At 50.0% G+C, this 27,961-nt stretch overlaps 2 protein-coding genes across 2 annotated transcripts; one reads left to right on the top strand and one right to left on the bottom strand.

Annotated features, from left to right (window-relative positions):
- Positions 1-436: 436 nt before the first annotated feature.
- Positions 437-25,590, bottom strand: Ttll3 (tubulin tyrosine ligase like 3). The gene is given in 15 exon segments (XM_052721940.1): positions 437-619; positions 622-723; positions 903-1,162; positions 2,043-2,187; positions 6,305-6,740; positions 7,977-8,220; positions 10,174-10,322; positions 15,169-15,364; positions 16,903-17,007; positions 17,824-17,938; positions 18,772-18,900; positions 22,671-22,768; positions 22,905-23,073; positions 24,837-24,928; positions 25,122-25,590. Coding segments are annotated over 15 exon segments (2,769 nt in total). The 5' UTR covers positions 25,522-25,590; the 3' UTR covers positions 437-490.
- LOC128099977 (60S ribosomal protein L35a-like) lies at positions 4,219-4,949 on the top strand. The gene has a single exon (XM_052721939.1). The coding sequence runs from the start codon at positions 4,594-4,596 to the stop codon at positions 4,918-4,920; it is 327 nt and encodes a 108-aa protein (XP_052577899.1). The 5' UTR covers positions 4,219-4,593; the 3' UTR covers positions 4,921-4,949.
- Positions 25,591-27,961: the final 2,371 nt, after the last annotated feature.

Genomic DNA, 27,961 nt, shown 5'->3' with positions numbered 1-27,961 from the left:
TCACAGGCTACAGATAGATACCGATTTTGGAGGCCCAGCAGCTAGGGCTCTACAGGTGGGAAATGCCACACTTGACTTGTGTCTTAGGTCTTACAGTTTTAGGTGGCTTGACCAATCCCTCGCTGAGGGAAGGAATAGACATACTCTCTGGAGAGGGGCTGAGGTTTAGGGAAAGCCCATCTCTTGTCATAATGTTCTGTGCCCATCAGAAGCTCTTCTGGCAGCCCAGCTTGTCTTTGGGAAGGGGCACTCCTGATGGCTGACCTTCCAGTTTCCTCATCTGTATAGTGAAGGCTCTTTCCCCAGGCACCCCAGTCTTCCTGCAGAGGAAGCTAATGTCTGTCACTGGGTGGGGACTGTGGCCCTTGCTGATGGAGGCCCTGCTGGTCAGCTCTTGTTACGAGCCTTGCCTCCCATTAGTCAAGCCAAACCCAGAGAACTTTACTTGCTTTTTTAATTTGATGCTGGATCCAGGATGGGGCAGTGGAGATCAGAGCAGGGGGTTCTCTAGCCTCCTAGCCCCCATGATCCTCCGTCTCCGGCATGTCAAAATAAGGGTCAAGGGTTTGGGGAGGCTCAGCCTCTTCTCGGGGTAGGCCTCAGCCCTGGGTTTGTCGCAGAGTCTGGCCTTGAACTTGCCTTTGGCCTTGACTTTCCTGTGGGTGCTAGGAAGAGGTCCAACTCCAAAGGGCATTGGCCACAAGGCACTTCCAAAGTGGGGGCCTCCAAGGTGCCGGGGAATAGCAGCCTCGGTGTAAAGGAGGGGAGGGAGAGAGAGATGATCAGGCCTCTGTCTTGGAACAGGGTTCTGGACAGGACAAGCCCTTCCCTGGGGCACTGTATTGTCTGGGCGATGCCCTCTGTCTGTGCCCTTCAGCCCCGATCCCACTGCTCAGCACTACCCGCCAGGGTGTGAGGCCCAGCTCGAGGCCCACCTGTCCTGGCTTCAGCATGCTGGGTGCCAGCTTGAGATCAGGGTGAGGTGGGAAGGACACCAGAACCTTGGCAGTAGGTAGAGTCATCAAGGCCTTGCCTGTGGTTGACAGAGCCTTAGAGCCCACCAGCTGGCCATGCTGCAGTCTGAGGACCTGGCCCTGGGGTCGGAGCACGCAGGGAGAAGGCAGCCAGGCCTTGGAATGGAGACTAGGGAAGTGGGGAGGGGCTGTGGGAGAAGGGAAGCCGTGAGGGTCTGGGGAAGGCCCCAGCCTGACCAGTTGTTCCACAGGGCATATGCAGAGGTGGGGGATGGGAGGCGAGGGCAGATGGAGCCCCTCCCAGCTCCTCCTCCAGAGGCAGTGGGAAGAACACAGGGTTGGGGAACCAACAGACCTGGGTCTGCATCCCAGCTCTGCCCCTTCTGAGCTGTGCAACCTCGGGCAACGTCCTTAAACTTCCTGCTACCTCGGCTGGAAAATGGGGACAATAGCACCTATCTCACTAGGCTGTTGTGAGGGCTAAGGGGGCTGGTTAGGGATCAGGAAGGGCACGATGGTAGCACCTTTCCCCAGAGAAGTGTGAGGGCAAAGGCTGGCTAGAGCAGCAGCCAAGGTCTGGAGTCCAGGGACGCGCACTCTAGGACCAAGCCGTGGCATCTTCTGGTCTAACTGCCTGGCAGGGTGACTACTTTGGAATAATCATTTGGTTGTATATTTAAAGATATTTGGTGAGCAGTGTTCATACTCGCTATCACTGGTGGCCTTTTGGCAGGAGGGCAAGCCCAGATGCTTGGGAAGGGCTTGCAGAGGAGGCAGAAGTGGCTTTGGGAGCACTGGGGTTTGGGGGGGACATTGGATTACCCCAGGCCTCAGGCTGTTTCAGACACAGTGACCTGTTGAAAATGTGGCCCACCCTGATTTCGGGGGGCTCCCACTTCTGGAGGGTGAGGCAGACCAGGGCTGTGGCACTTTTTGCCTTGCCTTTCTTCCCCTTTCCGGGGACCGAGGTGGTGGCAGTAGAGTCTGGCTTCTCAGTGTGTCCCAGGCTCCTGGCCCCAACATCTTTCCTAGAAGCTGACCTGTGGGTAGGGGATCCTGAGTCCTTGCCTTCCCCAGAGCCTTGCTGGGTCGGCAGATGAGGGAGTGATGAGCGGACCCCTGTCCGCCGATGACCCACTGCCATGGGCTTCTTGATGGTAGAGCCCTCCACCAGGAGCCGGATACCCACGTACTGGGGCACCTCCACAGCAGGCTGTGGGCAGGAGAGAAAACAAGGCCACCTCAGACACTAGAGATGGCAGTCACACCATCTAGTGACTAGTGACATAAGGCAGAGAGGGATGGAATCAGTTTCTGGAGTGTCTGGTCAGGAGGCACCTCTGAGAAACAGGACGCCCCATCAATTATCCAGGGGTCTAGAGGACCTAGAGTCACAGAGCCCTAGGGATCAGGAAACAAGGGAAGCAGAGAGTCTCAGCCATGCGGACAAAGCACTCAACCCCACTGGTCACCATGGCAACCTCTGGCCTGTGTTAGAATGCAAGCGGTTTCGTGCCATGGGCAGCCAGAGATGATAGATTGAGCCATGGTTTCCTGTGTGGAAATGTAATTCCCAGGGTGAATACCAAGTAGAGGGATGGGGCTGAAGAGATGGCTCAGCAGTTAAGAGCACTGGCTGTTCTTTCAGAGGACCCAAGTTCAATTCCCAGCACCCACATGGGAGCTCACAACTGTCTGTGACTCCAGTTCCAGGGGATCCACCACCCTCACACAGACATACATGCAGGCAAAACACCAAGGAACATAAAAAAATAAAAGAAAAAAAGAGGGAGGTACAATAACTGCTGTCCTCGGTAGGGCCTCTGAGGGTACAGAAGGGCTTCAGGGTGGACTCCAGCCTAAATCCTAGTAGCTTTCTGAGGAAAGGGAAAGTTACAGGCAGTTGTGAGCTGTCTGATGTGGGTGCTGGGGCCTGAACTTGTGTCCTTGACAAGAGCATCAAGTGCTCTTAACTGCTGAACCATCTCTGCATCCCCAACCTGTTCTCTTGGTCAAACGGTCTGCGGTAGTATGTTACAGCAACAGAAAACCGACAGATACCCAAAGTAGTAACACGTCCCGGGGAGAGATGTTGTGATGGCCCAATGAGTACAGGTCCTTGCTGAGTTCAAGCTCCAGGACCCGCGGGGTAGGAGGAGAGAAGTGACTCCCACAAATTGTCCTCTGACTTCCACATGTGTGCTGTGGCATGTGACTACACATCTACACAAACTCAAACACAACAAAGAACATAAGGAAAACGAAACAAGCTGCAAAGGGAGAACAGAACTTCTAATAGAGATCTCCGGAGGCAGCCACTCAGTCCAAGGTCGAATTTGGCATCAGAAATTAGAGAGTCTGCTGCTTGTGCCTTGTGACAGTCACATGAGGTGCCAGAAATCCCTGAACCTCATCAGCTTGTTAATCTATCTTCTAGTTTACTGGACATTCAGAGAACAGGCTGAGCTGAAGAACTCAAGGAGACAGACAGACAAAACAGAATGTGGGACAGTACTACAGGCCGGCCTGCTGCCTTCCAAGGGTCAGGATGCCCGGAATAAAGCAGCGGAACTGTCCTAGATAAAGGAGGTCAGAGAGACAAGCCACCAGTGTAGGCACCAGATCAGCAATAAAAGATATCCGGGGACAAAGGACATTTGAGAAGTGAGAGTGCCCAGCCATTCAGTTTTGTTTGTTCTGAGATGAGGTTTCATGTAACCCAGGCAGGTTGGCCTCAAGCTCACTATATAGCCAAGGATAACTCTGAACTCCTGATCCTCCTGCCTCAGCTTCCTAAATGCTGGGATTACAGGAATGTGCTGTCATGGCCTGTTCAAATTTTGCTCTCTCTTTTTTTTTTTTTTTTTTTTTGGTTTTTTGAGACAGGGTTTCTCTGTGTAGCTTTGCGCCTTTCCTGGAACTCACTTGGTAGCCCAGGCTGGCCTCGAACTCACAGAGATCTACCTGGCTCTGCCTCCCAAGTGCTGGGATTAAAGGCGTGCGCCACCACCGCCCGGCAAATTTTGCTCTCTTTTAAACTGCGAATTACTTCCTCTTTCCCATCTCCCCTCTTCTCTTCCAAGACTACATTGGTTTTTTTTTTTTTAAAGATGTATTTATTTATTATGTATACAGTGTTCTGCCTGCATGCATGCCTGCAGGCCAAAAGAGGGCACCAGATCTCATTATAGATGGTTGTGAGCCACCATGTGGTTGCTGGGAATTGAACTCAGGACCTCTGGAAGAGCAACCAGCAGTCAGTGCTCTTAACCTCTGAGCCATCTCTCCAGCCCCCAAGACTACATTGTTTGTGACAGAATCTCATTATAAAGCCCTGGCTGAACTGACATTTGCTATATAAACCAGGCTGCTTGTGAACTTGTGACAATCCTCCTGCCTCTGTTGCCCAAGCACTGTGATTACAGGTATATGTGTACACCTGCTTTACTTTTTTAAAGCTGCAGGTGTAGCTCAGTAGTATTGCACGTGCTGAGTACGCAGGCCTGGAGTCCATCCCTGACACCTACTGATGATAGCCCTAACAAAACTGAACCCTGCTCTTTCCGCCATCTTGGTGCCGGTGAAGGCCTGCTGGGAACAGGACTTCTAAAAGGCAAATATGTCTGGAAGGCTTTGGTGCAAGGCCATTTTTGCTGGCTATAAACGAGATCTCCGGAGCCAGAGAGAGCACACAGCTCTTCTTAAAATTGAAGGTGTTTATGCTCGAGATGAATTCTACTTGGGCAAGAGATGTGCTTATGTATATAAAGCAAAAAACAACACAGTGACACCTGGAGGCAAACCAAACAAAACCAGAGTGATCTGGGGAAAGGTAACCCGGGCCCATGGAAACAGTGGCATGGTTCGTGCCAAATTCCGAAGCAACCTTCCTGCAAAGGCCATTGGACACAGAATCCGTGTCATGCTGTGCCCTTCTCGGATTTAAACTAATGAAAGTAAATAAATAAAAGTGGATTTGTTAAAAAAAAAAAAAAAAAAAAAGAAAAAACTGAACCCTGTTGCCAGCACATTATTCTAAGATGATCAGGAGCTGTAAGAAACATGTGGTCAGTGTTTTCCCTTCCTGTAGCAATCCTAGACCTTGGTGAATCTTAGCTGCAAGACTCTTACTTAAAAATCATTCTCAGAATTCAGAAACCCTTAAAAACATTCTTTTAAAGTTTTGTTTGTTTGTATGGTTGTTGTTTTTTAAGTAGGGTCTCACTCTGAAGCCCAGGCTAGCCTGGAATTCACTATGTAACCCTAGCTTCCCTTGAACTCAAAGTGATCAGCCTTCCAAATACTATGGGGTGGGAGGTGGGAGCCCCATGTCCAGCTGTGATGGCTAATCTAAGTTGTCAACTAGACTGGACTGAGGAAACCTAGGATTTCTGTGAAGCATGCCCCTGGTGTGTCCGTAAGGGTGTTTCTAGAGAGAATTAGACCACGAGGCTTTGAGCTAATGTGTGACTTCAGGCAGTGGTGCAGTCAGAATTCTAATAAACTGCTGGAGTTTGCAGCACTGGGGAAAACGGGCCTTGGTTAGACAGTTTATTTCCAAGCTGGGTGTGATGACTCATACCTATAATCTTAGCACTTGGGAGGCTTGAAGCAGGAGGAATGCCATGAGTTTCAGGCTAGCCTGGGCAACAGCATAAGTTCTAGGCTAGCCTAGGCTATACAGAGTAAGCCCTGTCTCAAAAAACTAAAAAAAAAAACAAAAAAACAAAAACAAAAAAACACCCAAAGTATTGTTTTTGGCTGAATAATAGACAATCCTATACTTATTATAAACAAGCAAGATCAATCTGCTTTTGGAAGAAGATGAGTAACACAGTAATAATCATTATTATAACAACAATAACAGACACTACTAATTGACTCTTGATAGGCCTTGCAGCTCATGGAGCTCCCAGCAGCCTTACTGGGCAGAGACAGTACTAGCTAAAGCGGTCCTGTGTCCTCCGGCTAGGCACCCTAGCAAATCCCCGTGTGAAGATCAAACTACTTCATTCTTACAGCACACAAAGGAGGAGCCAGGTACCATCTTACTTCACAGACGAGGGAATGAGGCTATTACCTAGAGGCTTCAATTGGAAACTGAACAGACCCCAGAACCTCTGAAAATATTTTCGTGAATACGAACTCATGGCATTAATGGCTCTCAGAGGACAGTAACCTCCACAGATGAGGAGACAGGCCAGAGGGACATGTCTATGTTAAGACATCCTGTGGGGTCAGGCCAAGAACACAGGCCTTGAACTGTGTCTCACAGCAGACGCCAGGGCTTTGCTGCGGGGTTGCCTGTGGAAGGTGCTAGAACATCTCACCTGTTTATAGATGAGCTCAAAGGCTCCTGTGTCACAGGTGCGATCCAGTCGCCGGTCGATGACCACACGCAGGGTATCTGCTTGCACACCTGCACAGAGGCGGGCGGTGACAGCTGTGGATGGTGCCATGGTGGGGCTGGCATTGATCTCAATCAACCAGGGCCGGAAGTCTTCCCCAAACACAAAGTCGGCCCCATAGAGCTCAAAGCTGGCCTTCCGGCACTGCACAGTGTCTTGGGAGGTCTGCAGGGCATGGATCACAGCAGCCTTCATGCCAGGTACAATAACACTAGCCCAGGCATTTGGGGCGCCCAACTCCTGCAAGTGGGCCTGAAACCTTTGGCTGGACCACATGTTGTCCGGGGGCAGCATTGGGTGCCGGTGACAGGAGGCCTCCAAGTGTTTCTGGATGGAATTGTTACACAGGTGCACGGAGCTGGAGCGGAGCAGACAGACAAATTCAGTCCTGGAGTCCAGGGCTGCAGGCAGAAATCCTGCTGACAGCCCTCCCAGTGAGCTCAACTGAGATGGGCCTCTGCTGGAAGATCAACAGGACAGAAGCACAGAAGCCGCCCCACCCCCCACCCCCATTCACCTAAGACCAGGGCTATTCCTTTCTCAGAACACTCGGGTGTTGCTGACAGGCCACAGTAACCAGTTCACCCTTCATGTGTGGGGCAGGGAATAAGACAGGGAGAGGGTGGACCCTGGGTGGTCAAATCCCAGCTTCACCAATGACTAGCTGTGAGATCTCAGGCAAATCATTTAACCTGCTTGCCCCGCTCATCTTTAAAATGGCAATAACTCACTTCTTTATGCTTGAGAAATGACTGTGGTATCACCCAGCAGAAGCACTTATCATATGTGGAGTGCTTGATGACAGACAGCTAGAGTGTATTGCTGCTCCAGTCTTCAGATGTGGAGACTGAGGCTGGTCTGTTTCTTTGAAATGGTCTCATGTCACCCAGGCTAGATGAAAATTTGCCATGGAGCTGAGGATAACGGTGAACTGATTGTCCTGCCTCTACCTTCCAAGCACTGGGATCACAGGCATCCACTACTGTACCTGGCTTGATTTTGGCTCCTGCCTTAGCCTCCCAAGTTCTAGGATTACAGTCATAAGCTACCACATTTGGCTTGTTTTGTCTTGAGAGAGGTCTTATTATATAGCCCAGGATGTCTCTAAATTCAAAATCCTTCAGACTCAGCCTCCCAAGTGCTGGGATTACAGATGGGACCACTGTGCCCCGACAGAAACGGAGGCTTAAATAGTTTTTCACATCTCTAGAGGAACACAACCTGGATGAGAGGGAATTTGAACCCAGGCCTCATCAAGGTTCCCTCTCATCCCAAGAGCAAACAGAAGCTGCCTTTCCCCTCTCAAGTTTCTCTTAGTCTGCCATTACCCAGACCTACATTTTCTTCATGACACATATCACCTTCTAGTCTGTTAGCCGTGATTACTCAAACTCATTGCTAGGATGTAAGCCCTTGATTAGCTGGAGTTCTTGTTTTGCTCATTTCTGTATCCCAAGGACACCCTCTTGGCAAGCTCCTGCGGTGGAGGATGGGTGGTGGTGAAGAGCCTGCCTCCCTGCCTGCAGAGTCCACAGTTCTGCTTGCCAACTTCCCCCTAGACTGGGCAGTCAGGGGAGGCGGAGGGAAGGCTCACTTGTCCAGGTTCTTCAGGGAGAAGGGCTGTGTGGAGAAGCGGATGTAGCTGTCTCGGTAGAACCACACCGTGAGTGGGTTCCAGTCCGTCACCAGGAACCACTGTCTCAGGTCAAACTTGGTGCCGAAGATGAGCAGGGGCCGCTCGATGTACTTCTGCACAATCCACTTGCCGTCCTTCATGAGCATGGGGTTGCAGTCCACCAGCTTCAGCATCTCCTCCAGGTGGTCCATGCACATAATACCTGAGGGGGAACCCAGGTAGTCAGGGACCAAAAGGCTTGGAGAAGTACCAGAGGACCACAGGTATCCCACCATCCCCACGAATCCAGCCGAACCTCAAGGTTGCCCCCAACCCAGTCAGAACCATCTTTCCTGTAGAAAAGCTAAGAACTTAAGTACTTTTCTAATTAATTGTTTAATAAGCTTTGTTTTGCTATATACAGGTAAAAATTTAACCGAGGGCTGGGGGGCTGGACAGATGGTTAACATTAAGAGCATTTGCTGTTCTTGCAGAGGACCCCAGCACTTGTATGGCAGAACTCCAGTTCCAGGGGACCAGACACCCTCTTCTGGCCTCCATAGGAAGCAGGAACACACACAGGGCACATACATACAAGCAGGCAAAACACATACACATAATAGTAAATAAACATTAGAAAAAATTAAATAAGGGCAAGATGGGCAGTGGGCAAAGGCACTTGTTACCAAGGTTGATCACCTGAGTTCAGTTCTTAGAACAGACCCCTGTAAGTTGTCCTCTGACATTCTTGTGCACATTTAGATACTGTGGACCACGAACATACACCGCTTCCCTCCAACAATGAATAGACTAGGAAACTGAAGGCATACAGAAACCTCCCACTTTGTCCAGGGTGAAGCTAGCTGCTGTGCCCAGATCCTATGCAGAGCTTTCCAGGTTGCATGACTGATCTGTGCTTTGCTTTCACAGGCTCATGGAGCTTGGCGAGGCTGTGGGATGAAGCTGGGCCACCTCACTCTGTTACAACTAAGTCTGGCTACAAGGTCTCACGTCCAAGGACACATGCGTTTTCTTTCCTTTTTGCTTTTCTCATTTCCCTTCTTCTTTCTCTCTTTTTCTTTCTGAGTCAGGGTCTCACCGTGTAGCTCTGATTGGAACTAGCTCTGTAGACCAGGCTGTCCTGGAACTCACAGAGATCCACCTGCCTCTGCCTCCTGAGTGCTGGATTTAAAGGCGTGTGCCACCATGCCCAGCTCGTTCTCCCTCTCTTTTCTTTCTTCCTTTTATTTATTGTGTGACAGGTTATCATGTAGTCCAGGCTGGTCTCATGCTTACTGCCTTGAACGCTGCTTTGGTTTCCACGTTGGATGATAATCTAGTGCCCGGGGCACAGATACACTTTCCTTTTTCTGTTTTTTTTTAAGTTCACTTTTATCTTAAGTGTATAAATGTTTTACATATGTCCATATGCCACATGCGTGCCTGGGGTCTGTGGAGGCCAGAAGAGGATTGGATCCCCTGGAACCAGAGATACAGTGCGGTCACTTTGTGACACCACTCACCTGTACATTGCCATGTAGCTCTTTTTCAATAAAGAGTACCATCATTATAAAATTTCTGTCGCCGGGCGGTGGTGGCGCACGTCTTTAATCCCAGCACTCGGGAGGCAGAGCCAGGCGGATCTCTGTGAGTTCGAGGCCAGCCTGGGCTACCAAGTGAGTTCCAGGAAAGGCGCAAAGCTACACAGAGAAACCCTGTCTCGAAAAACCAAAAAAAAAAAAAAATAAAAAATAAAATAAAATAGAATTTCTGTCTATTTCTCGGGAGACCTTCTATAGTCTTTAAAGGCCAGGCTGATGCTGGACCCTCACGTGTACACAGTAGATCCACTGAAGTGATTCAGTGAAGGTAAGACTCAGAAAAGGTCTTATGGGTAGTGAGAGGCAAAGCAGCCACATCGGTGGGGGACCACCGACCGCACACCATGCAGGTGTGTGCTGCATTTCGCCGTCACCTGACAGACTTCGCACCATCCCCATTTCACAATGGAGAAAACAGGTTCAGAGAGGTGAATCAACTTGTTCAAGGTCACACAGCATATTAGTAACAGAGCTGAGATCCAAACCAGGCAGTGGGGCATTCTGTGCTATTAACTTCCTTCATTTCTAGTGGTAGATAAAGGTACTAAAACCGGAAGAAGATGTTGCTCCCCTACCTCGGCCACGGGACTTGGCTCCTGGCTTCACAATCCAGATGTTTCGATCCCCCTCCATGTCAATCTGGGGTACCACGGCCTGAAGCTGCTGTAGGATGTCTTCACAGCGATGGATCTGGGCCTCTACGTGTCTGAGTTCTGCCCCTTCACTGTGTGGAGACAGTGGGACTTGGGGAGGTTGGGGCCTGAGGCCAGATGAGAGGGTAGGACAACAGGACACACAGCTTCCTGCCCCGCAACTGTGCTCCAACCTGCTTTGGTCATGTCTGCCCCTGAGACACCTAGATTTGTCTTCCTGCTCTCCATTCCCAAATCACCAAGGACCTCTAACCTATCTGGACCACAACCCTCCCCAATTCTACACTCTACCTACTGACACCTTCTTCCCTAAGATCCCAAGGACGGGGCACTCACCAAGCCAGGCTCCCTGCCAGACTCACCCCCCCCACCCCCCCCCACCCCCCGCCCCACTCCTGGCAACAGTCCTCTAGGGAATTATTACTCGGACAGTTTTAGGGAAATGCAAATTGAAGCTGGGAGAGTTAAGGGACCTGCCCAAGGCTACACACCAGGCGGAGTGGCTGAGCCAGGGTGCAAAAGCCCGACTGCTTCACCTAAGCACTCGGGATTAAGAGGCAGGTGAATCTCAAGTTCAAGGCCAGCCTGGTCTACAGAGCAAGTTCAGGACAGGACAGAGAGGGCTACACAGTGAAAACCCTGTCTCAAAAAAACAAAACAAAACAAAAGGATTCTTAGTTTAAGAATGCTGAGCCAAGCTGGGTGTGGTGGTATACTCCTTTAATCCCAGCATGTGAGAAGCAGAGGCAGGCGAGCCTCTTGAGGCCAGCCTGGTCGACAGAGGTTGAAACAAAGAAACAAAAAAAACAAAAATAAAAGGAAAGAAAGCTGAGCCTGAACAGTCACTTTGTCCATGTTAAAATAGGAGAAAACTGCCGGGCGGTGGTGGCCCTCGCCTTTAATCCCAGCACTCGGGAGGCAGAGGCAGGCGGATCTCTGTGAGTTCGAGGCCAGCCTGGACTACCAAGTGAGTTCCAGGAAAGGCGCAAAGCTACACAGAGAAACCCTGTCTCGAAAAACCAAAAAAAAAAAAAAAAAAAAAAGGAGAAAACTAATTCTACAAAATTGCCCTCTGACCTCCACAACACTTGTGTATCTCATGTACACCAATCTAAAAGAAAAGAGCCGGGCAGTGGTGGCTCACACCTTTAATCCCAGAGACGGAGGCAGGCGGATCTCTGAGTTTCAGGCCAGCCTGGTCTACAGAGACAGTTCCAGGACAGCCAGGCCTGTTACACAAAGAAAGCCTGTCTCAAAAGAACAAACAAACAAAAAACAAAGAAAAGAAAAGGTTGCCTTGGAGCTAGGGTATAGCTCACATAGTAAAGCTCTTGCCTAGCATGCCTGAGGTCCTGAGTTCTAGCCCATCCATCACTGTAAAAATGGTAAGCACTGTGGAGCCTGGCATAATAACTAGACAACTGGCTTTTTTCATTTGCCCAGCTGCCAGGACTGCTCTGCACAACACACTTGCTAACCAGATTGGTGAGTTTCCCCTTTCCAAGTAACTTGTGTTGCTAATTTATGCTGGTCCACAGATTACCTATCCTCAGGGACGCTCGAGATGGGAGCCTGGGATCCCGTTTGTTATTTTAATTTTTTATTTTTTTTCTCTTGGCTGTAGTCATGGGACATGGAGGCTTCCTCCTCTTGATTCCAGGCCTCCTTTGAGAAATTCCTTAAATATCCCCAGACACCAGTAAATTTCGCCACGTATTTCATGGGAATCATCTAACTTCTGCCAGCGAATGGGCAAATGAAAAGAGTTACCTTATCCCCACACTTTTACCTAAGCTCCAAACCCTCCCTGATCCTCTTTCTCCTGCCCACTTGCGTTCCTGAACCTAAGAATCTCTGACTCTAAAGAACCGTATCTTTTTTTTTTTTTTTTTTCCGAGACAGGGTTTCTCTTTGTAGCTTTGCGCCTTTCCTGGATCTCTCTCTGTAGACCAGGCTGGCCTCGAACTCACAGAGATCTGCCTGCCTCTACCTTCCGAGTGCTGGGATTAAAGGCTTGCGCCGCTGCGCCCCCCGCCCCCAGCTAAGAACCATATCTTATCTGTTCTCCACTCTGTTCTCAGGTACTGGGTGGGCAGCTAAGCATGGACAGGTCTGGAAGCAGGCTAGGATGCATGCAAATAAGTTTATGATCAGGACCCACATTGGGATCATAATAATCCTGATGGCTCTCTAGCCAGATATCAGTTTACAACCTGCCTTCTGGAGGGTCTTCCTAAAGCTGTCCTCAAACCAGCAAACTATCAAAAAAAAAAAAAAAAAAAAAGTAATTCAAGACACGGAATAAAATCCATCTCTTGTCTCCCAGCGCTCCTGACATTAGGGCTAAACTTAAGCATCTGAAGAGCAAGTTCCTAACCCCACAGGCAGAAGTTTCAGCTGTGGCATTTAAGGTGTACCATGGGAGAAATGAGAAAGCCCATGAACAAAATTGCCAAATGCTGCATAAGGGCTTCCAAGTCCCTGTTTTAGAAGGCCACATGGGCTAGTGCATGCCCAGCTGGGCCATCAATTGAGCCTTGTTCAAAGTGCCACCTAGAGAGATAACTGGTCAGCTGACTGCCCCCGGCACCCAGGGGCATGAGAACATCAAACTAAGACCTCCAGCAGACCTCCTAGGTTTGGCCATGGGCTCACAGGAAACCCAGGATACAGCATGGGGCGATCTGTTTCCTTCCTGTTGGACACTGAGCCACTTACTCAGTCCTGAGGGAGTTTGGGGGTCCTACCTCTCTTTCTCATTTCCCTATTGTTGGGGTATATAAGGGGGCGGCCTTACCCACCTCACCGGACTTAATTGTACTTTCAGGGTTACTTAATAGGAAAAGATTTTCCAGCTAAGGTAGGAGCTTTCATTTCATTGCTCCCTCCATGTGCCTCACTCCAGACCTGTCAATAGTGCTTCTCATGCAGTGACACAGACAGAGCCCTGCTCTCTCAAGTTCCAGAGGACATTAGGATCCACTGCCTTGTCATCAATCCCAGAAGAATGAGTTCTCACCCCACAAGCTTTTCTCTTCCTGATTCTCTCTTCTAATTAACTACTCAGCTAATTGTTACAGGATCATCATAGAGCTGGAGTCCAAGGACTGTCAATTATATACTCAGGTGGTAAGGAACAGTAACAGTTAAAAGGTATTTACATCCCCAGACCCAAAAGTGTCTGGGCTCTGCAAAAACAGACTTTAATATAACCATCTATTACTGTTAAATGCTCTCAACAACTGATCACCTGTGTCTCCTGGATGCTAAACTAATAAAGGAAACAGGTACCTTAAAATAATCTGTCTCTGATAAGTCTTATCTCAGGCAAAAATTAAAAACATGTTCCAGTCGGGCAGTGGTGGCACATGCCTTTAATCTCAGCATTTGGGAGGCAGAACCAGGTGGATCTCTGTGAGTTCGAGGTCAGCCTGGGCTACCAAGTGAGTTCTAGGAAAGGTGCAAAGCTACACAGGGAAACCCTGTCTCGAAAAACAAAACAACAACAAAAAACTGGGGTTGGGGATTTAGCTCAATGGTAGAGCACTTGCCTAGCAAGCACAAGGCCCTGGGTTTGATCCTCAGCTCAAAAAACAAAACAAAACAAACAAACAAAAAAACAAAACAAAAAAACCATGTTCCAATCTCTCTCTCTCTCTCTCTCTCTCTCTCTCTCTCTCTCTCTCTCACTAACACTAACCAATATCAGCAGAGTACAACGTCATGTCATGGTCACTAGCCCAAGACTTTAATTTTCTCATAGCTGCTTCCTTTTTTTTTAATATTTATTTATTTATTAATTATGTATACAATGTTCTGCCTGCGGGCCAGAAAATGGCACCAGATCTCATTATTGATGGTTGGGAGCCACCATGTGGGTGCTGGGAATTGAACTCAGGACCTCTGGAAGAACAGCCAGTGCTCTTAACCTCTGAGCCATCTCTCCAGCCCCCGGCTGTTTCTTAATATGGTCAAATTTTTTCTGAGCTCCAGAGAATCCACCTGGACAGGTCAGCGAGCTCTGGAACCAGCTTGGATCCACCTGGACAGCACCCAAAAGCAGCAGACAACCCCAGGACAACTGGCTACCTCAGAAGCCCCCTTCCCTACCCCCACCAAGAGTCAACCGACGCCCACCAAGTCAGCTGGAAGCAGTTTTTCCGGGAGAAATGACGCCCCTATTTCTGCTCACCCACTTTTTTTATAATAAGCAAAAAGTCTGGACTTTTGTCGTGTCTCGTGACCTTTCTGCCAGGTGACAGCGCACTAATATTTTCTAAAACAACAACCACCCCTGCTCTCTCCCTCCCCAACTCTCTTGCTCACACTAAAAGGTTCTGAGTTCTACATCAAGGAAACCTGTTAAATTCACTATGTTTAACCCAATAGTTCCAAATGTGACAGATCACAAAGCCCCTTTCTGGGACGTCTACTTCCTTCCCATGGGAATAGGCATCCTGTGTCACACAGCGACAAATGGCCTCTAGGATGAAATCTAAAAGCCTTAGATTACTGTTCTGAGTGAACACCTCAAGCCTGTGCTGACTCCACAATACAAATTAGCCTGTCACATACCATTCTCCAAGGTGGATGCTATTTTTTAAATCAATTTTGCATTTAAGAGAAAATTGTTTAGGAAGCTCAGTGATGTTCCCAGGGTAACAGAGCTTAGGAGATGGGAAGAAAAAACTGGAATTTAAGTCTCCTGACAACCCAAGCCACCACCTTGGGCACATGCTATGCTAAGGTGGGAAAAGTGGATTAGACTCTCTCATGGAGCTAGTGGGAGCCTCTGAGGGTTCCTGAGCAGGAGCATCCAGGATAAAAGGAAGTGGGGGGCTTGGGCTGTGCTAGATGGAGAAGGTCTGACCGTAACCCCTGTGCCTATGCCCACAGCTCTGCCTACAGGGCACTTACTGGACTACTTGGTAGTAGCGGTGCAGGAAGAAGGACCAACCATCAGGGCTCAAGTACAGTGGGGCATCCGGGTCCTTGTCGATGTCCTTGTGGGCCATGCTGCTAAGGTGCTCCTCACAGGCACTCAGAGCCTCATCCACAAACTCTGGGGACACCATCACTGCCTTTTTTTCCTGTTTCTTGGGCAGTGGGTTTTCTGTGGGGATGGAAGGGACCTGTAAATAGCCCATGTCGAAGCAGGTAATGTTACATATGCCATCGTCCTTTGCTGACCTGAAACCTATCACTTACCTGAGGCCTCATCCTAAAGACACCTGAGGCCCAGAGTGAACTTGATCCCCAGCCACCCTGAGACGTGCCACTCACTCACCTGAAACTGCTCTAAATTCACTTGCAACCCTAGCATTTTGTCCCTGGGCACCTCTTACTCAACTAAGGCTCCAGCCTAAACATCCCAAAGGTCTCTAGAGCATGCCTACCCCAGCATCTACCAGCAGCTCTCTTTCCCTGGGCCCCTTGACACAACTTAGCCCTACAGTGTACCTGGTAGCCTTGCCTAGGTGAACCCAGATACACATGAAGCCAGATCTGACTTAGCTTCCTATACATCCCATGGGATACCTGAAGCATCCCTTCTCTCAGAATCCTGACGGACATCAACAGCCCTTAAGCTGAAAAGTCCTAATGTACTCGTGCAAATGGAAGCATTCATATGGAAGTGATATGCCAACCTCTGCCCGAGAGGACCTGATGCACACTCATGACCCTGGCTCAGCCCTTTGCCTATTTAAAAACTCTGACATACAACCAAGCCCTCAACTGCCCACCTGCAACTTTGACCCATACTTGAGCTCAGCACACAGAAGTTTAGGTGCAGGGTCTCTGGCCACACAGGGTCTCCTGTGCCCAGATCCTGGCACACAACAGTCTTTTGGGTACCTGATCCACCTAGGTCAAGGTACCAAGTGACAGCAATTGAAGTTGTATATGTAGGGGTTCCTCTGGAAGGGCCAGGGAATTTTCTTCTTCCAGTAAAGCTGCCCACCCCTTCCCAGAGTCCCTTGGCCATGGAGCCCCAGTATTGCAGAGGGGAAGGGAAAGCAGTATGTTGGACCAGCATGCAAAGGGTTTCTATGTCTCCTCCCTTCCCAGATGTTCCTTATGTGCAGGCACAGGGTTTCTTGGGAACATCTGTACATAGCTGTGTTCCTCTGCGTCTTCTCAGAGAACTTGAAGTGGTTTATCACAGGCAGGGATGGGCCATCTGGTCTCAGCCTGCCTCTCTAAAGTGGTCAATCAAGCCTATTCAAGGGCTGGACAATTAACAAATTGACAGGTAGACAGGTGTGGGGTAGATGCAGGGTAGAGTGCAGGATGACAGCTGGGAGGCAGAGGACAGACAGGTGGATGGGAAGACAGAAAGATGGACTGTGCAAGGACAGGAAGGAAGGGGGTAGACAGATGGATGTAAAATGGAAAGGATGGTAGTGGTAGTGACCACAGTGATCGGCAGGAGGTGGCCAGGCGGGAGGGTGATGGAGAGAATGAACGGACGGTGGCTGGGAAGACAGGTGGATGGCTGGGTGAACGGGAGTGAACTATCTTCACAGGCAGGAAGATGGCCAGGTTGGTGGTAAGGCTGCACTCTGGTCATATGACTTAAACACGTGGATGAACAAATGAGTGGACAACTGGGCACATGACAGCGAGAGTGGAGGTGACCACGGCACTCACCTAAGACCTCTTCCTCTCTTGCCTGGATGGAGGTGGAGTATGGCTTCGCTTCCGACTTCACCACCAGCTTGAGAACGTTGCGGGCAGCTGTCAGCCAGAAGTCCTCTGCTCCCAGGCAGGGATACCCTGCTCAGCCCCCAGGCTCCAGGCCTCTCCTGGTTCTGGAACCTCACCATGGCTTGCCCCATTTTGGATCCAGAACCTCATTTGCCTGTCTCCCTCTGGCACCTGGCTTCGACCCCAGCTACAGAATGTCATACCCACGGTATAACCAGCTTGGCACAGGCTGTCTCCTGAGAGCGCTCTGGGCCTGTTGCCACTCTTTCTTTCTTTTCGTTTTCTTTTTTGAGACAGGGTCTTGCAGTTTCAAGCTGACTGGCTTGGAACTCGCTATGTATACAAGGGTGGTCTCAAATTTGTGGCAATCCTGCCTCGGCTTCCCCAGTGTGGGGATTTTAGGTGTGACCCCCCCACCCTGGCCCTCCTTGTCCATTTTGATACTTACTCTAACCTGAATCACAGTGTGACCTACATTCTATCTCAGGTTTAGAACATAATTTAAAAGCTGCCATCTGCTCTGGACCCAAATTCTGAATTCAGAACCCATATCAGAGCTGGAACCTACTCTGCCCTAGAGACCCACAGCCTTTTATGGAACCTGGTCCAGCCTGCAATTTATCTGGATTCCAAATGGAACCAACCCACCAACCTCTAGAACCTGCTCTAGAGTAAAAGCCTGGCTCCCTAGGCTTCTCTGTGCCAGGGTTGTCCAAGCCATGAGGCTCAGGGATGGAAGATGCATTAGTGGGCAGAAAGGGCCGGGTTACAGAGAAAGTCTACTGAGGAGGGCAAGAGGGGAGGGCCTGTTGTTTTCCACTGTGGCAGCACGAGGGGCCAGGCATGGGATTGGAGTCCCCTTACCTATGAAGGCTTTCTTGTCATCCTCTGCTCCCAGGCGATAGCATCGTGGGAAGAAGGAGTCAGCATCAGCCTCGTCAAACCAAGGCAGATTCCGGAGGTTGAGACACAGGCCCACCTATGGAGATAGCTGCTGAAGGGGCTGGGTAGGACCCAGAGAGTGTCTAGGGGCTCCTCCACATGCAGCATACGTTCAGACACCCAGGAAGACCCTGCCTGGAACTTCCAACCCACTTACAAGGCCTAACTTGATTTCCATCTCCAGGTTTGCCCAGCTGAGAAGGCCCCACCCTTTCCCACCCATAAAAGCCTATTCTACCCAGGAAGCCTTCAGGGTTCACACTATAGTGTGAATGATGACATAGTACAGTGGTTCTCAACCCTCCTAATGCTGCAACCCTTTAATACAATTCCTCAGATTGTGGTGACCCCCAACCATAAAGTTATTTTGTTGCTACTTCATAACTGTAGTTTTGCTACTGTTATGAATCAAAATATAAATATCTAATATGCAGGATGTCTGATATGTGACCCCAGAGGGCTCACACTCCACAGGTTGAGAACCACGGGCATAACAGATGCTGGTAAACCCTTTATCCTTTACACAGTCTTAGACAACAGACATGTCGGTATTCTCATCTAAAGATGAGGAAGTGGAGCCTTGGAGAGGTGGAGTCATTTACTAAGAAACCCAGGATCAGACATGCTCTGCTCAGGCCAGGGCCCCTTTTGCTCACAGTCATTGACTGGGTGTTTTTCTGTTTTCAGGCTTTATGGAATTCAGCCCACAATCGTCTTATCAACATAGGTCAGGTACAGTTTGGGGACTAGATGTGAACCCAAGAACATCTTATCTTGTGTTCTCTGCAGCATCTTCTCTTGACTGGCAAATACAGCAGGAAGCAGGGCCGCCAGCCCAAAGGGTGGGGTTGGATCCCCTGGGATGCCTACCTTTGTAGTAAAGGAGCCTGCATGGGCATAGTGGTTTATCATCTGATCCTTGGAGAGGAAGCGACAATCCAGCACATCTCGCCGAGTGGTCCAGATGAGGTAGGGGGTCTCATTCCGAACCATGCGGGACTAGAGTAAAGGAGAGGAGTGATGGAGACGGGGAGGCCAGTGGGGACAGCTTCTCCCTGCCCTGCTGCATAGAGAGGAGAGGAGGTGTTCAAGGTATCGTCTGGACTCCCCCATCTCTGAATAAAGGCATGAGAAGACATTTGCCCTAGGGGTATGCTGAGTGAGCAGACAGCAGGCCAGATTTCCAGCCTCTACTTGGACCTCCTGTCCCAAGGCAGTAACTAAGCTGTACACCATGATGCCACACCTTGCTCTGTGACCATCAGTGATTGTCCCAGGGGAACGACAGTGACTCCAATCAACGAGCACAAAGCATGGACAGAGGCTCTCTATGAACCCAACCTTTCCATTCTCCCTACAACTCTGGGACACAGGGTGGTTATTAGCTAACAACACTGTAGCAGGTTCTACTCTATTTTTAGAGACAGGCTCCTGCTATGCAGCCCATGGAAGCCTCAAACTCACTAGGTAGCCCAGGCTACCTTCTAACTCATGGTCTTCCTGTTCAGCCTCCCAAGTGCTAGATTACAGATGTGCACGACCCTACCCAGCTTGAAACTGCCACCTCTGTGTATTGGGAAAGGTTGCTTCAGGTCAGGCATGGTGGCACAGACCCAGAACTCGAAAGGCAGAGGCAGGCAGATCTCTGAGTTGAAAGCCAGCCTGGTCTACAGGGTGAGCTCCAGGACATCCAGGGCTACACAGAGAAACCCTGTCTTGGAGAGGAAAAGAGTAAGAAAGAACGAGCAAAGGCTTCATGCTGACAATGTCACATTGTTCTTCTGGTGAGCTGCTGTCTCTGTGGCCTTGTTTGTGGGGATCTGTCACTCTGAGTCTCATCTGTGGAATGCACGAGCCACACCCTTAACCCCCCCCCCCCCCTTAGAGGGCTTGAGTGAAGACGAATGAACCGACACAGGAGAAACAGAACAAGGTTCAAAAGGGGTGTGCTGGTGCTTGCCTGGCTGCTGCTGGTTTGGTTTTTTGCTTTTCTGAGACAGGGTTTCTGTGTGTAGCTCTGGCTGTCTGGGAACTCTCTTTGTAGACCAGGCTGGCCTTGAACTCATGGAGATCCACTTGCCTCTGCCTCCCCAGTGCTGGGATTAAAGGAGTGAGCCACCACCACCTGGAATATAGTGCTTGCCTGCAACTCTAGCACTCAGGAGGCTGAGGAAGGAGAACTTGAGTTCAAGGTCAGCCAGACCTCAGCTTTATAGTGGAACTCTGTTTTCTTCTTCTTCTTCTTCTTCTTCTTCTTCTTCTTCTTCTTCTTCTTCTTCTTCTTCTTCTTCTTCTTCTTCTTCTTCTTCTTCTTCTTCTTCTTCTCCTCTTTTGTTTTCTTTCTTCTCTATGTAGCCCTGGTTTGTCACTCTGTAGACCAGGCTGGCCTTGAACTCACAGAGATCCACCTGCCTCTAACTCCTGAGTGCTGGGATTAAAGGTGTGGGCCTCTACCACCTGGCCAGGAAGAGACTCTTAAAGAGGGATTGTTTAGATCAGGCTGGTCTGTGGGGCACTGTCTTGATTACACTAATTGATGTGGGAAGACCCAGATCAAGATGGGTACGACTGTTCCTTGAGCTTGGGTCCTGGGCAGTATATGGGCAGAGGAGAGCTGAGTAGAGAGCCAAGCACGAATTCAGTTCTCTGCTCCTGACTATGGATGTGACGTGACCGCTGTCTGAAGGTCTCCTGGCTATGGATGTGATGTGACCGCTGTCTGAAGGTCTTTCCCTGGACTTCTCTGCTATGACTGACTATAACCTGGAACTAGAAGCTAAATTTTCTAGGCTAAGTTGCTTTTTGTCAGGGCATTTTATTATAGAAACAGAAAATCACTGAAGTCAGCCAGATGACACATAATGGTACCTGTGGCCAAGACCTAATACCTGAGCCGATCCCCAGACCACGTGATGGAATGAGAGAATCAACTTCAGAAAGTTGTCCATGACCTTCACTTGTGCCTGTGGCATGTGCAGGCCCACACCCACATGCAGTGGTATTTGCTCTGTCCATGACCTTGGGCTATAGGGCCCAAAGGAGGCGGTGCTTCTTTTTTTTTTTTTTGTACACCACCTCTTATAAAGTTGGAGGAGGATCACATGCCTCTTCTCCCTGCTCCTGCCAGCGAGGTAGAGGAGAGAGATGGATCAGTGGTTAAGAGCACTGACTGATGTTCCAGAGGACCCTGGTTCAATCCCCAGGCTGTCTGGTGTCCAGTCACACACCAGGATAAAAATAAAAAGAAAGAGGAAGAAGGAGGCATGTGGCCCTTCTTCAACTCCTTATAAGAGGTCATATACAACGGCAGAAAGCACCCACTCCTTTGGGCCCTACAGCCCAAGGTCATGGTCAGAGCAAATATCACTACATCCACATACATACAAATCACACACAGAGAGAAAAAGAAATGGTAGTTTCATATAGTTCACTTAGTCTGGGTGGGGTCAAGCTCTGAACTTGTGCCTTCTCCTCATCACACATGCCCTTCATACCAGCACGCCAGCCTCTCAAGTTTTGGTGTGCGTATTTTTGTGTGTAGGAATATGTGTATGTGTATGTGTGTGTGTGTGTGTGTGTGTGTGTGTGTGTGTGTGTGTGTGTGTGTGTAAGCCAGAGGACAATCTTGGGTCCTACCAGGAGCCACCCATCTTGCTTTTTTGTTTTTTAAGAATGTATTTTTTTTTTTGTTTTTTGTTTTTTGTTTTTTGTTTTTTGTTTTTTGAGACAGGGTCTCTCTGTGTAGCTTTGCGCCTTTCCTGGAACTCACTTGGTAGTCCAGGCTGGCCTCGAACTCACAGAGATCCGCCTGTCTCGCCTCCCGAGTGCTGGGATTAAAGGCGTGCGCCACCACCGCCCGGCTAAGAATGTATTTTTTTTTTTTTTTATTTCCTGTATATGGGTGTTTTGCCTGCAAGTATGTCTGCAAGTATACCAAATTCATGCAGCACCCAGGGAGGCCAGGAGGTGGTGTCAGATTTCTTGGAACTTGAGTTACAGACTGTTGTGAGCTGTCATGTGGGTGCTGGGAATCAAATCTATGTAAGAGCAGCCAGTACTCTTAACCGCTGAGCCATTTTGCAGTCCTCCATCTTGTTTTTGCCAAAGTGTCTCTCACTGGACTGGAGCTTGTACGGTACACTATGCTAGTTGGCCAGCAAGCCCTAGGGACCCCACCAGTCTCTGCCTCCCTCCCCAGCACGGAGATTACCAGCTTTCCACCACCACCATGCCTGGCCTATTTTTTTTGAAACAGAGTTTCTCTGTGTAGCCCTGACTGTCCTGGAACACCCTCTGTAGACCAGGCTGGTCTCGAACTCACAGAGATCCTCCTGCCTCTGCCTCTCGAGTGCTGGGATGAAAGGCATGCCCCACCACTGTTCAGCTGACACACCTGGGCTCTGGGGCTTGAACTCAGGTCCTCACTTGAAGGACACATCACCTTTGCTTGTCTCTTGACTTTTAAAGCCATTTCTTACAGCCTTCATTTACCAAGGGCAAAGGAAGGAGATGAGCAAAGTAGTCTGTATGCAGTAGGGAGAGCCATCAAAACCACCATGAGTAGAGGATGTGGTCACCCTAGCAGCCCTACAGAGTCCCTCACCATTCTGCAGACCTAGTCAATCTTTAGAGAAGCAATCTGATTTTCCAGACTGGAAGCTGGGGTTCAGAGAAGGAAGGACATCCAGTTGGATGGTCTTTCTCTGAACAGACGCCTCCTGCCAGCCCCCCCCCTGCCCCCGTTATGTACTGACCCCCAGAGTCCTCACCATCAAAGCGTGTACCCCATCCAGGTCATCAAGTTCCAGAAACCCATCAAAGTCCAACAGCTGTGACTCCCGAAACTCCTCATTCTCCTCTTCGTCCTCTGTGGATGTGAAGGATGACTCCATGGAACTGTGTCTATGCCCCACAGCCCTTTAAGGTCTCAACCCTGGACCAGTGGGAAGCAATGGAAAAGGTCTCAGGAAGGACAGCTTGTGTACAAGGAGAGACCTACTCACCATCCTCTGTGGCATCACTATCACCCATCACCAAACTGTCTAGATCCTTCGGGGGTGGTGGCAGGGTGGTGCCTGGGGGAGGGACCATCTTTTTTTCTACCCATCCCCTCTGGCGCAATAGACACCGGATCACTGGGTAGCGGCCATGAATCATGAAGATCTTCTTCTGCTGTAAGGTGAGAGGCAGGGACTTCCTTCAGCATCAGACATATAGGAGGCAATGGTGAACCAGACAGGATCTCTGCCTTCAGGGAATTTTTATATCCCAGTAGGAGGCAGCTTATAAACAAGAAGAAAAATAAACATGAATAGCTAACAGTTACTGAATACCTATTATGTGGTAAGCTCTTACATGCACCACTAAGAACAATTTGCATTTTAATTACATATTAAAGGCACACAGGGGCTAAACAGTTTCTCCAAAATTACATGGTAGTTAAGTGACCGAGCAAAGACTTCTTCCTTTCTGTTTGGTGCTGGGAATTAAGCCCAGGGCCTTGTACACATTCTAACACTGATATTCCCAGTCTCAAACTGGGCAAACTGGGAAGGAGCCACAAATGCAGAGCTGAACAAGTGGCAGTTCAAGCAGGATGGAGTAGCAAATGCAAAGGCCTGGAGGCTAGCTAGAAGTCAGAAGGAACTGAGAGGCCAGGGAGAGAAGTCTGACAAACGACAAACGAGAGCTCCCAAGAATAACGGAGTGTGCCGGGCGGTGGTGGCGCACGCCTTTAATCCCAGCACTCGGGAGGCAGAGACAGGCGGATCTCTGTGAGTTTGAGGCCAGCCTGGGCTACCAAGTGAGTTCCAGGAAAGGCACAAAGCTACACAGAGAAACCCTGTCTCGAAAAACCAAAACCAAACAAACAAAACAAAACAAAACAAAACAAAAAAAGAATAACGGAGTGTGACTGGACTGTGGAGGGCCCCATGGACCCTAACATTTAGATTTGTATTTTATAAGGAGAGGAATGAGTCAAGAGGGTAAGGAAGGAAGTAAGGGAGGCTCTATAAGTTTGCATGCAAATGCATGGAGAATGAATGGGGTTGGGGGGAAGGGCACAGAGGCAGATCCTTAGGAGGGTGCCATGGTCTGAACAACTGTGATAGTTAGAAGGAGGGTCGTAATGTGGAAACTGGGAGGGAGGTGCTAGCTTGAGACTCATTTTGGAGGTGTGGATGAGTTTGCTGATGGATGGATGGAACTGGAAGAATGGATTTCTGGTTTCTAAAACAAGTGATGGGGAAAACTGGATACCGGGGAGGACGACGGGTTTAGAGATGGAACAGGGGTAAGGTTTGGAATGCAAGTGTGAGGTGCTGGTGAGCTCTTTGGGTGGAGACATCCAACAGAGGGCTGGATCTCCAGGGTGGGGGCTGGAGACAGGAAAAGGGGGTGCAGAACACGGTGTGATCCTGGACTCCCAAGCTCAAGAGAAGAGGTGCGTGGAGAGGGACCCAAGGAATCACAAACATCTGGGGAATCTTCAGAGGCAGAGGCCAGGGAGTAAGCAAGGGAAACTAGGAGTGTGAGCCAGCCATTCAGCCCAGGATGGAGTGTGGGACCCGTTTGTGAGACACAGTGCCCCAGCAGGAGGAAGGCAGTTAGGGGCTGCAGGACGTTGCTCCTTACTGGATACCAGAGCCCTAGATGAGAGTAATTTCTAATGGGAATGGGATAAAAGTGCTGGGAATCAGGGCTGAGAGAGCTGAAGAACGTATCCCTAGGTAGAGACAATTCAGTCAAGACTCTGGGCCTAAAGAGGGGCTGAGGACAGAGGTGAGGGACACTTACAGATGCGCAAGCATGTGTGTGTCTGTGTGTGTGTGCGTGTATTAAGTCTTTCTTTGACATTTATGGATTTATTTTTTAAGGATATGAGAAACCAGTAAGCGTAGCCACCGCCCCCCCCCCCCCCCATCCCCTCCGACCTTGACGGCTCTCTCTACGTGGATTTTGGCGTTTCTGAGTCGGCCCATGGAGTGAGGTCCCTTGGAGAATCCTCGCCAGAGGACAAGGGAATCTGCAGAGAGATGCGGAGCAGGAACACAGAAAGCTGAGGGTTTGGCCCCAGGACTTCTCTGACTCCCGGTGCCCGCAATCCCTTGCCCCTACCCTGTATCCGGTGCTCTCCAGACTCCCCATTCCTTCCACCCTCGCAACCTCTCCCTGCAGTCGTCAGGATGTCAGGGCTGGCTGCCCGCGCTGCGCCTCACCATCAGGCGGGGGCGGGACATCAGGCAGGTGCTCATCCAGGGTCGTGGGGAGCAGGGAGCAGACGGGGTAGGGATTCGCAGTGCCCTGGGCACCCGGCACGAACTCGTGGGCGCTGCTTAGGTGGCGCACAGGCAATGGACTGCAATCCCCATGGCTGCCGCCGCAGTGCGCCACCTCGGGCCTGGCGGAGGCGGGCCCAGGCCATTGTAGCCTCCTTGGCGGGCGGAACTCGGAGCTGCTGCGTGCCCAGGGCCACCGGGAAGGGGAATTGGTGCAGAGCTCGGGTGGCTGCGGCCTCCCGTGCCAGCTGCACTCCGAGCCGCCTTCCTGGTCGTAACAGGCGGCTGCAGGCCCAAGCTGCCCCGCGTTCAGGAAAAGAGCCGCGCTGAGGGCCTGCATGCGCCTTTCGCCAGGATCACTCCCGGCACCCCAGTGTGCGGCTCTACCCAGGCGCCCTCTGGGGCTCCGCCCTCTGTTCCCGTCTCCTAGGAGACCGTTACCCAGGCACAATCAGACTCAAGACGGCTGGAAAGCCGCCCTAGGAAAGTGGAGTTAGGACTTTTCATGGTGTTTTTGGCTCTGGGCCTCACTTGCCATACGCCCTTGCTGAGCCAGGTACTGAGGATGGAAGAACCAAACACTGCGGCGACCTTTAGAGTTCCTTATTTTTTGTGCCTTGGCCCACACACTAAGGCTCTGGGATAAGGGCTGCCAAGTGGTCCCCGATCTTATGGAGCTTAGTGTGTGGAAATCCAAAAGTTAGCAGAAGAAACAAAAAGGTATTGCAGGGAAAAAGCAGTGAGCTGAAACTGGGAAGGCTTCCTGATGGTAAGGCAGTTAGGGGTGTGCACTCAGGTGACTGGTTGAACTAATGGTGTACATACAAAGGAGTCAGGAACCACCAAAGGAAGAGATGAAATCACCTTCTAGCAGTGGAAGTCTCAGCAACTGCCCTGGAGAGGAGGCTGAGAACATTTCTATAGGGGGATTAAAGGCAGCTGGTGAGACTGGGTCATCCAGTGGGGCCTGGGTGGAGATGACAGATCTTTGGGCTACGTGTGGGGTGACACCGTGAGGTTCAGAGCACACACTGCCTCTTCTACAAACATGAAAAAGTAAAATCATTTTTATCAACTGAAGAAATGGAAAGACACAGAGTACTTCATATTCTGGCCAAATCTGTAAGTGAGCAAGGCACTATCTTCAGAAGTCTTTAGAGAAAATAAGTCAGAGTCTAAAACAGTACATAACTTGTCTCAAAATCACACAGCATAGCCAATCCTAGTACAGAGAGGTCTGGTTCCAACATCTTTTTTTGAGACAGGGTCTCGTGTACTCCAGGCTGACTTTCAACATCTGGACTGCCACACCTGGTGCCAGATGGAATTCAAGACTTCAAGCATGCTGCTACTAGACAAAGCAGTCCAGCAACTGTGCTACCTGCCCAGACACTTGGGCATCCTGTTGGGGTTAGAAGCACCAAATGGAATCATAGAGGCCAACTCCAGCAGTGTCTACTCAATCCAGCTGTCAGTCACCAGGAAGTCTGCCTTTGTAAGGAAGGTCTCCCAGCTACCTGTCCAGCCAAACCCAACCAGAGATCCCCCCCCCCCCCCCCCCCGACCCCGCAAATGGCTGGGAACTGGGCTTCCAAGAAAAGAGGGAGGACTGACTACTTGGAAGCAATCTGGTCTGTTCTCAGCCTGCAAATCTGGTTTTAGGGACTTTGGACCTTGGGAGATAACTACAATATAGCAAAGTTTTGACTGGCTCACCGGAAAAAGGGTGTTCTTTGAGGGTGGAGTGACCAGCTTCCATTTCCTCCTGATGAGTAAGCTTCACCAAGACCTTTAATAGTCACTGCAAAGCTAGGAGAGTGCCATGTACCACAGGGTCCAACTAATCCAATAAAGCAGGAGGTCACAGAGGTAGTGTCATAAAGGGATGGTAGCTAGTCAAGCTGCCCCCACCCCTCCTTTAACACTTACCAGTTCTTTTCAAAAGACCCCTCGGGGGGGCTATTGATGTAGCCTGGTGATAGGTTTGCACATTGCGCTGAAGACCCTGGGTTCAATTCCAGCACTGAGAAACAATTCCTGCCAAACCTCAGCAAATACTCCTTTGGCCATCCAGAAAGCTCAGCTCTTTCTCACACACACCTTTTTATTTCATTTGAGAAAGTATCTTTCTGTAGTTCAAGGATGGCCTAGAACTCACAGAAGTCCTGTTTCCAATTTCCAAGTGCTAGAATTACAAGTGTGAGGCAGCATGCCGGGCTCCGGGCCAGCTGTTCCTGCAGCTTTCCCCGATCCCCTCTCCTGCGAGCATATCCTCCACCCCTCCACGTCCAACCATGACCACCACTCTTAAGTGACTACTGACAGACCTCACTTGTCCTGGGCCTGCTTTTATCAAAGTATGACTGGGTGTCAGCACTGATGCCCAGCACACACAGGTTAAACAGGAGGAACAGCAAGTAGAGGATCAACTACTGTTCACTCAGCATCTGCATGGCAGGTAGTGATACAGCTCCCACTGTCTCTACATTAGGAGACAAGAGAAAGGGTCACTTCAGGAGCCACCCAAAGTCACAGGCACTGTCTGATGGAATTCCTGAGCACTTTCAGTACTGAGTTACCTGTAGCTATCCAACATCTGCAAAGTCACCAATGGGACTAAGATCTTGAGATAGTGTAGAGTGATTCCTGCTAGCACAGGCAGAAATCTCTCCCTCTGGCTCACAGGATGGGAGATTTGGAGCAAGCTATTTTGGACTGTGGCACCTGTTTCCTTATCTACAAAGTGGGGCCTTGGTTTCTGAGGACACCTGAAGATAGAC

This window comes from Peromyscus californicus, unplaced genomic scaffold (assembly GCF_007827085.1).
Source record: "Peromyscus californicus insignis strain IS unplaced genomic scaffold, ASM782708v3 Scaffold_6__1_contigs__length_162567912, whole genome shotgun sequence".
NCBI lineage: Eukaryota > Metazoa > Chordata > Mammalia > Rodentia > Cricetidae > Peromyscus > Peromyscus californicus.
Note: the sequence above shows the minus strand (reverse complement) of the source record. Positions and strands in the feature narration are given on the sequence as shown.